Source organism: Engraulis encrasicolus, chromosome 4 (genome assembly GCF_034702125.1).
Source record: "Engraulis encrasicolus isolate BLACKSEA-1 chromosome 4, IST_EnEncr_1.0, whole genome shotgun sequence".
Lineage (NCBI taxonomy): Eukaryota > Metazoa > Chordata > Actinopteri > Clupeiformes > Engraulidae > Engraulis > Engraulis encrasicolus.
The window spans coordinates 17,316,214-17,328,867 of record NC_085860.1 but is presented as its reverse complement, the minus strand read 5'-3'; the positions used below and the strand labels follow the sequence as shown (position 1 = coordinate 17,328,867).

The 12,654-nt window shown below is 44.3% G+C and overlaps 1 protein-coding gene across 1 annotated transcript; it reads right to left on the bottom strand.

Annotated features, from left to right (window-relative positions):
• Positions 1-225: 225 nt before the first annotated feature.
• LOC134447094 (serine/arginine repetitive matrix protein 1-like) lies at positions 226-2,712 on the bottom strand (the record flags this gene model as incomplete). Its single annotated transcript, XM_063196380.1, has 7 exons — positions 2,616-2,712; positions 2,135-2,167; positions 1,919-2,012; positions 985-1,784; positions 805-840; positions 449-606; positions 226-360 (listed from the first exon to the last, which is right to left on the bottom strand). Coding segments are annotated over exons 1-7 (1,353 nt in total), but the record flags the coding sequence as incomplete, so codon positions are not given.
• Positions 2,713-12,654: the final 9,942 nt, after the last annotated feature.

Below are 12,654 nucleotides of genomic sequence, written 5' to 3'. Positions count from 1 at the left end.
ATGTTCTACAGGCGCTCAGGTTAATGCTGAATTATACACAGTATCCAATATTAAAGCTTTAAGCAAATCAGTAATGAAAAGAGTTATTGGCATCACAATAACTGAATTTATGATCTCTGAAACAAAAGTATTGATCATAAAATGATCTTACTTGGCATCGCAATGTTTGGAACAGTGGAATATGAACTGGTAAAAATGGTGACTGGTAAAAGTTGTGAGTGACTGGTAGATTTTAGAATCTACCTGCCACAGTGACTGGTGGGGAAAATGTTTAAGTTCCACTCCTGAAACATACCTGTCAAGGACTTTCCGGACACACTCCTTACCGTCCCTTCCTCCCACTCTCGCCAGACGCTGCACCTGTTGGAATATGCATCATAAGTGCTCAGCAAAACTTCTTCACTTCAACCCTATTGACTAGACAAATGTACAGATTTGCAAAACCCACCATGCGTTCATAGTCGCTGTTGTCAATGAGCTTCTCCTCCTCCATATCAAATTGCTCCATGGTCTCCATCCTGACGATGTTACCGACATGTGCTGACGTTTGCTGAGACTCCTTATCCCGGAGCTCAAGGAGCAATTTTAAAACCTTTTTCTGAAACACTGAAACAATCCCAAGGTTATGGCGATGAGAATCCGACTTAAAAAGGAAAAGACAATTAAGTGTTAAATAACAGGTAGTTTGTGTAGGGAGAGATAGATCAATGTCCAGGGAGGTTATTGCATACTTTTAATCCAAAACTCATTTCTGCAGTCACATTTGCATGATTAACGTCTGATATACAATGAAACAAGACTCACCCTCCTGAGGCAAGGGGAACGTCCAGGTTCTGACATCTGATAAAGCAGAAATTTTGCATTAGAAATTGACCATGGACAAAATGAACAGACTTTGGCTACAAAAGAGTATTAATCAGACATGCATTAGTACAAAATACTTAATTGCACAGTGCTTTTTTATTTAATTGAATTTAAACTAACCAAATCTGGCATAGCGAGACGAGGACGGGTGCCTGACTGAGTGAGACGTGGACAGGTGCCTGGCGGAGGGAGACCTGGACGCGCGCCTGGCAGAGGGAGACCTGGACGCGCGCCTGGCGGAGTGAGACGTGGACGGGTGCCTGGCGGAGTGAGACGTGGACGGGTGCCTGGCGGAGTGAGACGTGGACGGGTGCCTGGCGGAGTGAGACGTGGACGGGTGCCTGGCGGAGTGAGACGTGGACGGGTGCCTGGCGGAGGGAGACGTGGACGGGCGCCTGGCGGAGGGAGACCTGGACGGGCGCCTGGCGGAGGGAGACCTGGACGGGCGCCTGGCGGAGGGAGACCTGGACGGGTGCCTGGCGGAGTGAGACGTGGACGGGTGCCTGGCGGAGTGAGACGTGGACGGGTGCCTGACGGAGTGAGACGTGGACGGGTGCCTGACGGAGGGAGACCTGGCTGGGTGGCTGGTGTAGAGAGGGCTGAACGGGCGGCTGGCAGGAGACCTGGACGGGCGACTGGTGTAGAGAGGGCTGGGTGGGCATCTGCCGGAACGAGGGGTGGACAGGCGCCTGTTGGGAGACCTGGACGGGCGGCTGGCAGGAGATCTGTACGGGCGGCTGGTAGGAGATCCGGACAGGCGCCTGGTGTAGAGAGGGCTGGGCGGGCGCCTGGTAGAGCGAGGGCTGGGTCGGCGTCTGGTAGAGCGAGGTGTGGACGGGTGCCTGGTGGGAGACCTGGACGGGCGGCTGGTGGAGCAAGGGCTGGACGGGCGTCTGTTGGAGCGAGACCTAGACCTGGACCTGTAACAACATTACTTTTTCTGAGGGATGCATCCATTGTTGGACTCACTTTTAATATTGGAGTCACTTCTAATTTCATGGTATTAGGCAAGTTAGTCAACTGTATCAAAAAGGCACATAAATGTCAAGCATACCTGGAGGCACCCCTTTCTGCCTCTTGAGTCATGTCTGCAGTAAGCGGGGGAGGCAGCTTGGCTGGAGGCTTAGGGACACCTGATACGGTTACACCTATTAGTAATACAAGTGGTAATAAGTAGTAATTTACAAATACCCATGCAAAAACAGAAACATCATGAAAATGCTTCATTCAAGAACCGTTTTATAAAGTCATTATAGATTGAAGATAATACCTCTGTTGCTTTCCTGGTCAGATTCAGAAGTGTCTGAAAATAATAAAATCGTTAATTGCACGAAATTAACAGTGAGCAGCACAAAATTCCTTGGAGTGCACGAGTGCAGACCTCTCCTGGACCACCAACACAGCATCACTGGCCAAAAAAGCCCAGCAACATCTCTACTTCCTGTGCAAACTGAAGCACACCAGTGCCCCCCCGCCACCCTCACACCCCCCACCAATGGATCTGCACTGTGGCTGCACCTGCACTACAAGAGCGTGCGCGCGCACACACACATACCAGTACCTATAAACTGCACAATGTCAGAGAAACATAATTTCTTTTTCCTTGTATGACTTGTGCATATGAAGAAACTGAATATAAAAGCTGACTTGACTTGAAAATGTGAGGCCCATTGTCAGATAACACCATCATCCATGTTAAATGAAAGCCTGCCTTCCATGCATTGTACAAATGTAAAGAATGAAATGCATACCATTTTCTACAAAGTCCGGAATGCTTTTCCTCTTCCGTGGCCTCTTCGTTTCAAGCACGTCATGATCCCCCTCGTCATCCTCGGCCTGGCTCGTCATGTTGTAAATTTCACATTCTCTGCGCTTTGCTATAATTCAATACCAAAATAATCATTAAAATCTGAAAACTGCATTTTCCGGCTCAGCCCTTTCCAAGACCTGAGCTATTCTGATGGGGGCAGACTTTACGTCAAAGACCTTCTTAACATAGGCCTACTCCAAATATTATCCCAACAGGTATCGCTGTTTAATAGTTGTCTGGTGATGTTGCATAGCCTTTTGGATGTTATTGGGAATGAATCAAGATGTTCTTTTGAGATGTTAACATACTCTGCCCCCATTACAATGACGAGGATCTTGGAAAAGGCTGAAAAAAAAAAAAATCTCAGGTACTGACAAGTCCAGGGTAAAAACAGAAAAAGCCACAACCAAACTTGCCTGAGGTCATCTTTATTTTGGCCAAGGGGAAGACGAGCCAGTCCTCCTCCGGTTCCACCCGCTCCCTTAAAGCTTTTTGTGTCTTTGTGAAATTATAGCTGCAAGACCACCGAACAATTCTTTTTTCCACGTCTATCCAGTTCTCCGGTATCACGCCTTCCTCCTCCCGGTCACCCTCTTTCCACACAGCCCTCGCAAACATCACTGGAAAGGGCAGAAAACATTTGCTGTTAGATTATCATCTACATTTACACAAATGGAGTAGTACATGAACAGTGGTTTTCAAAAATATTTGAATTAAAAACCCAAAGTGACCCATTGAGAATCACAGCAGGACATACCCAAAACACTAATTGTAATGTTAGATGATTTTTAACGTCGGGGTGCACCTCACACTAGAAGAGAATCACAACTGTCAATCTTATCGCTGCTCAACGGTGATCTCTGGTGGGTTCTAGGTAACAGAATAAAAATATTAACCTGCAATTTTAGTGCTCCAGGCAGTGACGAAGGGGCATGAGGACAAATCCACCAGCTTCTTGAGGTAGGCAGGCCACCTTCCGGAACAGGTCCCGCTCCAGCAACTGTGCATGTCTCATCCTGGTCTGTCCGTTTCTCGTACACACGATATCTAGCAGTCCAGAGCTACAGGGTTGGGCGAACAATGGTGACGTGTGGCGCTGATGCAGGATTTCGCAATCAAAAGAACCATCTGCATTCTGCTGTCGAATGAAGGCGAATCGCTGATCTTTCCAAAGAAAACAACAGTCCCTTGTTTTGATGGAAGCAATCTTTTTAGGCGTTGTAGTGCTCATGCTCACGTCTGACTGTTCCAGTTCCGCCAACCGCCTCGTCACCTGCTCCAGAGGACTTCTTCCACTCCTGACATGCTTCTTGATTTTCTGAAGGTAGTTCTCAAAGGGGAAACAGGACACTTCATTTAAGGAGCACTGGAAGTGGCGGACATCTTCGTGGAGATGTGTGAGTCCATGTACATTGTACACAGGGAATGTCTCACCATAGAGATGAGCACTGTTCCTGACAAAGTGCTGGAGCAGGTCTTGGGCATATTGGAGATAACCATGGCGAATCCTGTCTTCTGACTCCAGCAGTATGGACATGGCCACCGTCAAGGACACAAAATGTTGGTACAGCTCTGGGGACAACACGTTTTTCAGCACGACAGGTCCAGTGTAAAGCAAAAACTGCTTTAGCTCAGTTGCTTTCCATCTGTCAAGCTCATGTAAAGCTCGGGGCTGTCGGGCGAAATCGCTGGGCATCTTGCCCCTCAGAGCAACCAGTTTCTCGGAAATGGTTTCCTTTTGTCTTGCTGATAGCCGGCAGATTTTCGGGCCCCGTGTCAAGTACACCAACATGCGTCTAACCACACCCAAGCAGACCATGTGCATGTAGTCCAAGACAAAAGAGGTAACGCAAGGCACTCCGGCAGCAATGAAGGGGCTAACTCCTTGCTGGTGGTTCCTGTACTCCCATTTTGAGAAACTGTCATCCGTACGGGAAGTGCATTCATGACCAGTGAAAACTATTCTTCCCTCAACACGGGTACCCCTGGTGATGCATCTTTCGCAGCTCTCATACGCAGTGTGACCTTTGATGCATTTCAAAAATGCCCTGGCTGGCGCATCACAGACCAAGCAGTCAATGGTGACAGAGTAACTCTGGCCTTCAAAAGTTATGCCATCTTTTTGGAGGTGAGCATACTCTGTCAGGAAGTCTCGGAGGTATTCCTCAAGAGGGCTAGGCTTCTTTGTGCCACTGAAAATGGCAACAATAAATGGATCAAAATTGCCACACTTCGCCAGTATCGGCCAGCACTGCACTCCACTACTTTTAAATAGTGGAACACCATCAATGTTCACACTCAGGTGAACATCATGCCCCTCCAGATGTCTAAGGTAACGACAGATGCACTTGTACTGGCCGTCACATTTGGGTTCTGTCAAGCTACTCTGTGGTGTACCAAGGAGTGTTCGGCAATCCAAAGGCAATAGGTGGCCTTGCTTCCTTAATATTGGTAATAACCCATTGATTGCTCTGTGTGTCAATTTGTGTTCCAGTGCCCACTGCCTTAGTTCTTCCTCAAAGCTGCTCATCACTTCAGGGTCTGCAATTGATGATTCAGATTCCGAGTCAGAACAGTCAAAATCAGTTAAATTTCCAAGCATCAAAGGGTATGTTGTAGCTGTATATGATGGCAACTGGTGGCTAGCATGTGTTAAGGAATGTATGCCGAGCACTGGAGAGGTGAAACTGAACTTCCTGCATCCTCATGGACCATCTCCATCCTTCAGGATGTGCTTCTGGTAGTGAAACCTGTAACTGCAACGGGATGTACTTATACATTATCTACAAAAGACACAGCTGCTGCTTCAAATGCGCTGGTAGAGTACAAAATGAGAGTGTAGCTATTGATTATCTCTTTAAAGTACGGTAAAGGGAGGATGGCACAGGTACACAGAGAAGGAATGTTCAAACATTCACATATCATCATTTGGTGTGTATAAATGGACATCTGCCTTAGTTTCTGAAACCTGGGACCATGGACACTGACCATTTTTGTTTTGTTTTTGTTTTGTCATGTGATGCTACTATGGTATTATCACATTATTAGTAAGTGGTCTGTATGATGCCATATTTGTGAGTCAAATTCTCTCTGAAATGAATAAAGAACCGAACACCAGCATTTGAGATGTTGCTAATGACATTGCCGGCTACGTTTGGACAAGGAACTGGCCATTTTAAAATATAGTTTTTTTAGATATTCAATTTTTAATTTTTCAATTGATCATAATTCATATTCTGAGAGTTGTTGTATTCCAAGCTGATTGTGTAATATGTAGAGCCAGAAAAGAGCTTTCAAACAACACCACAGGCATCTTTTTGTGACTAACACTGACTGATATATTCAAGGCTGAATGTATAGTGTCCTACACTCACATGTGAACCTTTCCTAGTCTGTTTCTCCCTTAATATTAGTGTCAGATTCAAACCAATGCAGTTCTGGGGTGCTACCTTGCTACTAAAAAGGCACACCAAGTATGATTGAAATCCGGGTCGGTCGGGTCCCAAAGTGTCTGATTTCACGTGAAATGACCCAAATCATTATGAATGCATATCCTGTTGATTGTGCTAACTATCTTTTAAGTCCTTAGTGTTATTTTTTATCTATGAAGTTTAAACTGGGGTGCTTAAGATCAGCAGGGTTGTCTCCCTCGTCTGTGTAGCCTGCTGTGCTGTCAGCTGGGTAGGCACCGTGCGCTCGCAAGCACACGCACACACTAGTCTCCAGCCCACTGTCCCTGTCTCAACCGGTCTTTAGACACATATTCCGAAAGCCTTTCTTTGCGTTTGTCCAGGTTTTTTTTGTTTTTATTGGGACAGATAACTTAAATAGCCTACTCTATTATGTAAATTTGCACATCGTTACAGCATTCACAATGCTATTGCAATTTCAAAGACCCACCCTTTCACCCGTAATGTATTAGGCTATATAAAATATCCTGATAGCACAACCTCCGAGGGCCCGTGCTGGATACTCGCACCGGGGCCCGTGACCGAGTTGTTACGCCACTGGGTTTGACATTCATGTGTATGGCAGGCTGTACTACCTGCACACTGAGGTTGAGTCAAATGATGACAAGTGTAATGCAACTCACGACATCCAAGCATGGCATGAGATACTAGGCCACTGTAACTATGATGATGTGCTTAGGTTACATGATGTTGTTGATGGTATGCAGATCAAAGGAAAAATGAGTAGGCCTGATCAAGAGTGTGAGGTGTGTATTCAGGGGAAGTTTACAAATTCCAGAAATAGGAACCCAGATGCCAGACCAAAGGCTCCTTTAGAAATGGTACACACTGACCTTGCAGGTCCAATAGCCACTGAGTCATTAGAAGGGCACAAATATGCACAGTCTTTTACTGATGACTACTCCAATGCAGTGTTTGTTTACTTTCTAAAGAAAAAGAGTGACGCAGTGCAGGCAACTGAGAACAGCCACTAAAACAGATGTGTATCATACACTGATATGGCGCAGATCCGTAAGACAGATCTAAAGCGATGATGGAGATATGTCGTTCCACCAGGTCCCATACGGATACGTGACACATCCGTGAAACGCAGTGTTGGGTAAGTTACTTTTTAAAAGTATTTAGTTACTTTACTTTAGTTACTGCGTTCAATTGTAACTGAATTACTTTACTTTTTACTAAATTTAATAGTGAACCATTAAAACAGTGTTACCATTTGCCCCATTTTTTCCTTCATTTTCACAATAGTCATTTGGTTTTAAGCCTCTGCACGTCATTGATCTATGTATAGATATTAAATATATTTATTTTATATTTTGTATTTATCATAAATGTTCATGAAAAGGTGGACGGGAGTGGTAGGAATGATTGGGGACTGGAAGCGTCGCGTTTCGGGGATATACCTTAAGCAGTCGAAGGCGACTGCACAGGCAGTCTAGTTTAATCTGTGCAAACTGTAGGCCTACCTCTATGGAATCCCTCATATAGGCCTATTGTCATTCTCACATCTAAAATGCATTTCATGGTTGCCCTGTAGGCCTGTTTATAAAAGTGTCAATACATTTGAATCTAGTCTAACATTACGCCATAGAATAGAATATTGTCTTTTATTGTCATGTCAGCATTAAAATTACTTTTGGTCTCACAGAATAAAAACAGAATGAGTAAGGTGAGGTGGCCATACCAAACAGAAATGTTGTAGGTAGGACACTCTGCTTACATCCTCTCCTAGATGTTGCAGCTTAGGCTACTCCAAAGCCTTTCAGTTTCCTGCGCACTGCATTGCATAGGCCTATGCGTCAACATTATTATTAAAGATTCTGCCGAATGCAGAATCCGTTCGTGCTGGAAAACGGTTTGATCAGGCACATTTGAATAGCCTGAAGAACGTGCCGGCCTCAATGCCATGGTGTTGCTTGCGCTGTTGTTCTCACGTTATTATTCCCAATTAGGCTGCTGCTGCTGACGGAGCTACCCAAATTGTTTTTTTTTTGCGGCGTAGCCTATTTAACTGTCATCAGTGAGCACAAAAGAGGCTATGGCATTTGCGATATGGGGTACAGGTGTTTTAGAATGCATTTGCGTAAAGGTGAACTCGGAATGACTATAGATTTAACTGCGCAGCGAATCACTTTCACTTTCCCTCTATGGCGTAAATTAAAAGGTTAGAAAAAAATGATGGTGGAACTCCAAGTATTGTAGTATAGGTTAACCACATCACAGCGCAATGGGCTCATCAAAGTCCCAGTGAAAGACCTTGCATGCACGAGGAAGGAACAGCAGTCTACATGCGCGCGCTCTCACACACCCACACCTGAGAGCCCGAGAAGGGCTGAGGAAAAAAAAACAGCCCAGACAGAGCGCTTCACGCATCTAGAACTACTAATAACAGCAGACCTTAAGATGATTTCAAGGCTGAAATAAATAACGAGTAACGACCGTTACGGCAGCGCAGTAACTGTAATTAAATTACTGAAATTTGAAGAGTAATGCGTTACGTTCCTACGTTAGTGCCAAAAGTAATTAAATTACGTAACGACGTTACTTAGTAACGCGTTACCCCCAACACTGCGTAAAACACGTTGCAGACGAATTAGTGCAGCGCTTAACTGTCAAAATAGCCCAGAATAGTTCACTTTGGTATGCAAGCATGGGAATTGGCACAAATGTTCATTAGAATGTACTCTATAGTAGCTCAGGGCGTTGGCCACGCAAAAATCCAAGATGGCCGCCATTTTTCAAGATGGCCACCTTCTCCACTTCTAAATAAGTCTAAGAACACTTAAATTAGTGATACAAGCATATAATTTGGCAAAAATGTTCATTTGAATGTACTTTTTCAAAATATGGTGTTGGCCACGCAAAATCCAAGATGGCCACCATTTTTCAAGATGGCAACCCTCGCCACTTGCAAATAAGTAATAACTCTAGGAATAGTTAAATTAGTGATGCAATCATGTAGTTTGGCAGAAATGTTTCTTTGAATGCACTTTTTAAAAATATGGTGTTGGATACACAAAATTCAAGATGGCAGATTTTTCAAGATGGCCACCCTCTCCAGTTGCAAATAAGGCCAATCATTGTTAAATTAATGATGCAATCATGTAATTTGGCAGAAATGTTCATGTGTATGCACTTTTTTGAAATATGATCTTGGACATGCCAAAAATCCAAGATGGGAGCCATATTCCAAGCTGGCCACTCTCTCCACTTTTAAATAAGGCCAAGAAAACGGAGTTAGCTTTATGATGCATATATATAGAGAGAGCACTTTCTCTTGTAAACCCCAAACAATTGGTGCCTTCTTGGCAGCCTCCAGAGCTGTTGTGTAAATGTGAGAATGTGTATGTGCTCCACAAAGGCAAAGTGCAGAAGGTATTACTAGTGGAGTCTGTTAAGGGTTTTACCGTTACGGAAGTGACAAAAGCACCAAACTTTGCATGGTGTTTCTTTAGGGTATATGCTGTAATTCTAGCCTAGGAGCCATCGAAAGAAAAACATTCTACCATGTCATATACAATGTCATGTTGTGTAATGCATTACATTGTTATTACATGACATTATACTTAGCTGACAATGTTAATATAGTTCAAAAAAACTCCCGCACACTGACCATTTCGCTGTTCTTTCTTTAATAAACGACGTTTCGGTCAATGTTAATATAGTCCCGAACTCAGCAGAGATGAAGCAAGGGCAGTTGTAGCCTGCTTGACAGATTGATGAAACTACAAAAATGTACATAGTGTGAAAGTATGGGTGAGTCTGTGCTTACATGCTTGACAGCAAATGTAACATTGTGAACGATTTGAGAAGATTCTTGGTTTGAATTAAAATGAGCATTTCCCACACTAAAACTATGGTGAGAATAGACTGCTGCTAATGCTCGCTCAGCAGCATCTGAATGGGGAAGTGTCAGTGCAAGATGATGTCCAAGGTAGCAGGTTCTCCATCCTCAAATGTCCTTAACCGATATTGTTTATTTGTATGAGAGGGAAAAGGACAGGACCTCTCCATATGAAGAACCCATAAGCTCACCTAATTATTTTCACAAGTAGCATTGTGCACATAGTGAGTGCACTTCAGTCATCTTTAGAATGGCATTACGGATTGCTCAATATATGTAGGCCACATTATGTCCTCAGTTCAAATTAAATGGAAATGATTTCTAAGTAGGTGTTGAGTAAGTAGGCAGAGTTAAATTGTTTTTTTCAAGTCCTCAAGTTGTATTACAGTTAGCTCAGTAATCATTGAGTACTTCAATTGCTACTTCAAAACTGACAGCTGATGGACAACATGTACCATAGGTCTTTGCCACCCTTACCCATAGGAGAAATATCTATATAAAAGAACAGTTCTCATATGGTATATAGCCTACTATAAAAGTAAATCATTACTGGTACTCATTACTCATTTTCTTGATATGCAAGGCACACAAATAGTCTGGGAGGAAGGATAGTCTGCCATAGAGTTTGAGTGGTAATAGCAAAGAAACTCAACAGAAGAACAATCTCTTGGGGGAAATGCATTGGCCACGGTGTAGTACCTGCCTGAGGACACGTGCCTGAGGACACGAGTGGATGGAAAATTAACTCCCTTGCGCATGGATACAATCTCCGTACTCCCTTGCGCATGGTCAGTGGTGACGACACCATGATGGATAATTTGTGACCAAATTAACTGCAGCTGTTGGTCAGCAGTAATTGCTGGGGGTAATGAAGGACAGCTGACAAACATTCACGCTGTCCTATGACCTGTTCCACTCTCCGACCCTCGCGGAAGTGGCATTGCATGCTTCCCTGATGCTTCCAATACTGATCGTAGAAGAAGAATAAAATTTCCGTACTCCCCTTGCCATCATTTTGTACTACGCTGTTATGATGTCAGTAAGCTGTCCTGTCTCTACTCTCCTTGGTAATAGTAACACAACTCATTCCCACTACACCATTTTGCATCATATTGTACATGACCTCAGAATGCTCCACATGTTTCAGTTCTACTATGTAGTTGTACAGTACAGTGCAGTACAGTACAGTAGCATACAGTACGGTGCAGTATAGTAAAGTTCAGTACAGTAGAGTACAGTACAGTACAGTCGCAAGCAGTACGGTGCAGTACAGTACAATAGCATACAGTACGGTGCAGTACAGTACGGTACAGTAGAGTACAGTACAGTATGCTATATCACATTACATTACAGTAGCATACAGTACGGTGCAGTACAGTACAGTACAGTAGAGTCGCATGCAGTACGGTGCAGTACAGTACAATAGCATACAGTACGGTGCAGTGCAGTGCAGTACAGTACAGTATGGTATATCACATTACAGTACAGTATAGTACGGTGCAATAGAGTACAGTACGGTATATCACATTACAGTAGAGTACAGTACAGTACAGTACAGTATCATACAGTACAGTGCAGTAGAGTACAGTACAGTATAGCAGAGTACACTACACCACAGTACAGTAGAGTGCAGTATCTTGATGAATTTTAGGCTAATTTGACAGCTGTATCCCTCCAAAGCCAATGGGATTTCCACATGTTGTTGTTTAAAGTTTTTGAGTGTGTGAGAGAGGGAAGCCAGGCTGACATGTTTTAAACAAAGGACCACACCCACAAATAATAAATAATGAGCAATCAATAAATCAAGTGGTTAGGTAGCCAACATATCATCTGGGTTTATTAAGGCCAAAGTAGAACAGAAAACAGACATGTTACCATTTTGCTCTTAAAACATAAAGTATTTGTCAATATACTCTATGTACAGTATGGTGTAAGCCCTCTTGAAAAGAGCAAATCAGGAAACAGATTTATTCTTGTCATCTGTGATTACGCCACAAGATACCCCAAAGCCTTCCCCCTGAGAGATGTTACAGCCAAGCGAGTTGCAATCGCTCTGCTGCAGCTCTTTTCTAGAGTAGGGATACCCCGCGAAGTGCTCAACGACCAAGGCCCCAACTTTATGAGCAAAACCCTCAGACAGGTTTACAATCTTTTAGGCCTTAGGCGTATCAGAACCACTCCTTACCATCCACAGACCGACGGACTTGTCGAACGGTTCAACCAGACCCTCTTGAACATGCTCCGGAAGTTTGTGGAAGATTCGGGCAAGGACTGGGACCAGTGGCTACCATACTTGCTCTTTGCCTACAGAGAAGTACCCCAGGCATCGACAGGATTTTCCCCCTTCGAGCTCCTGTATGCACACCAGGTTCGAGGACCCCTGGATGTGCTAAAAGAGACTTGGGAGGGTGAGACGTCTACTGGCACCAACATCATCTCTTATGTGCTGAAGATGAGAGAGAAGCTTGCTACTGCATCTATGCTGGCACAGGAGAACCTGCAGAGGGCGCAAGAGAGACAAAAGGCGTGGTACAACCGTTCTGCCAGATCACGCTGTTTCCAGGCTGGTGACAAGGTCCTGCTGCAGCTGCCCAGCGCCGACAACAAACTACTGTCAATGTGGCAGGGGCCTTATGCTGTTACCAGGCAGATGGGAACGGTGACTT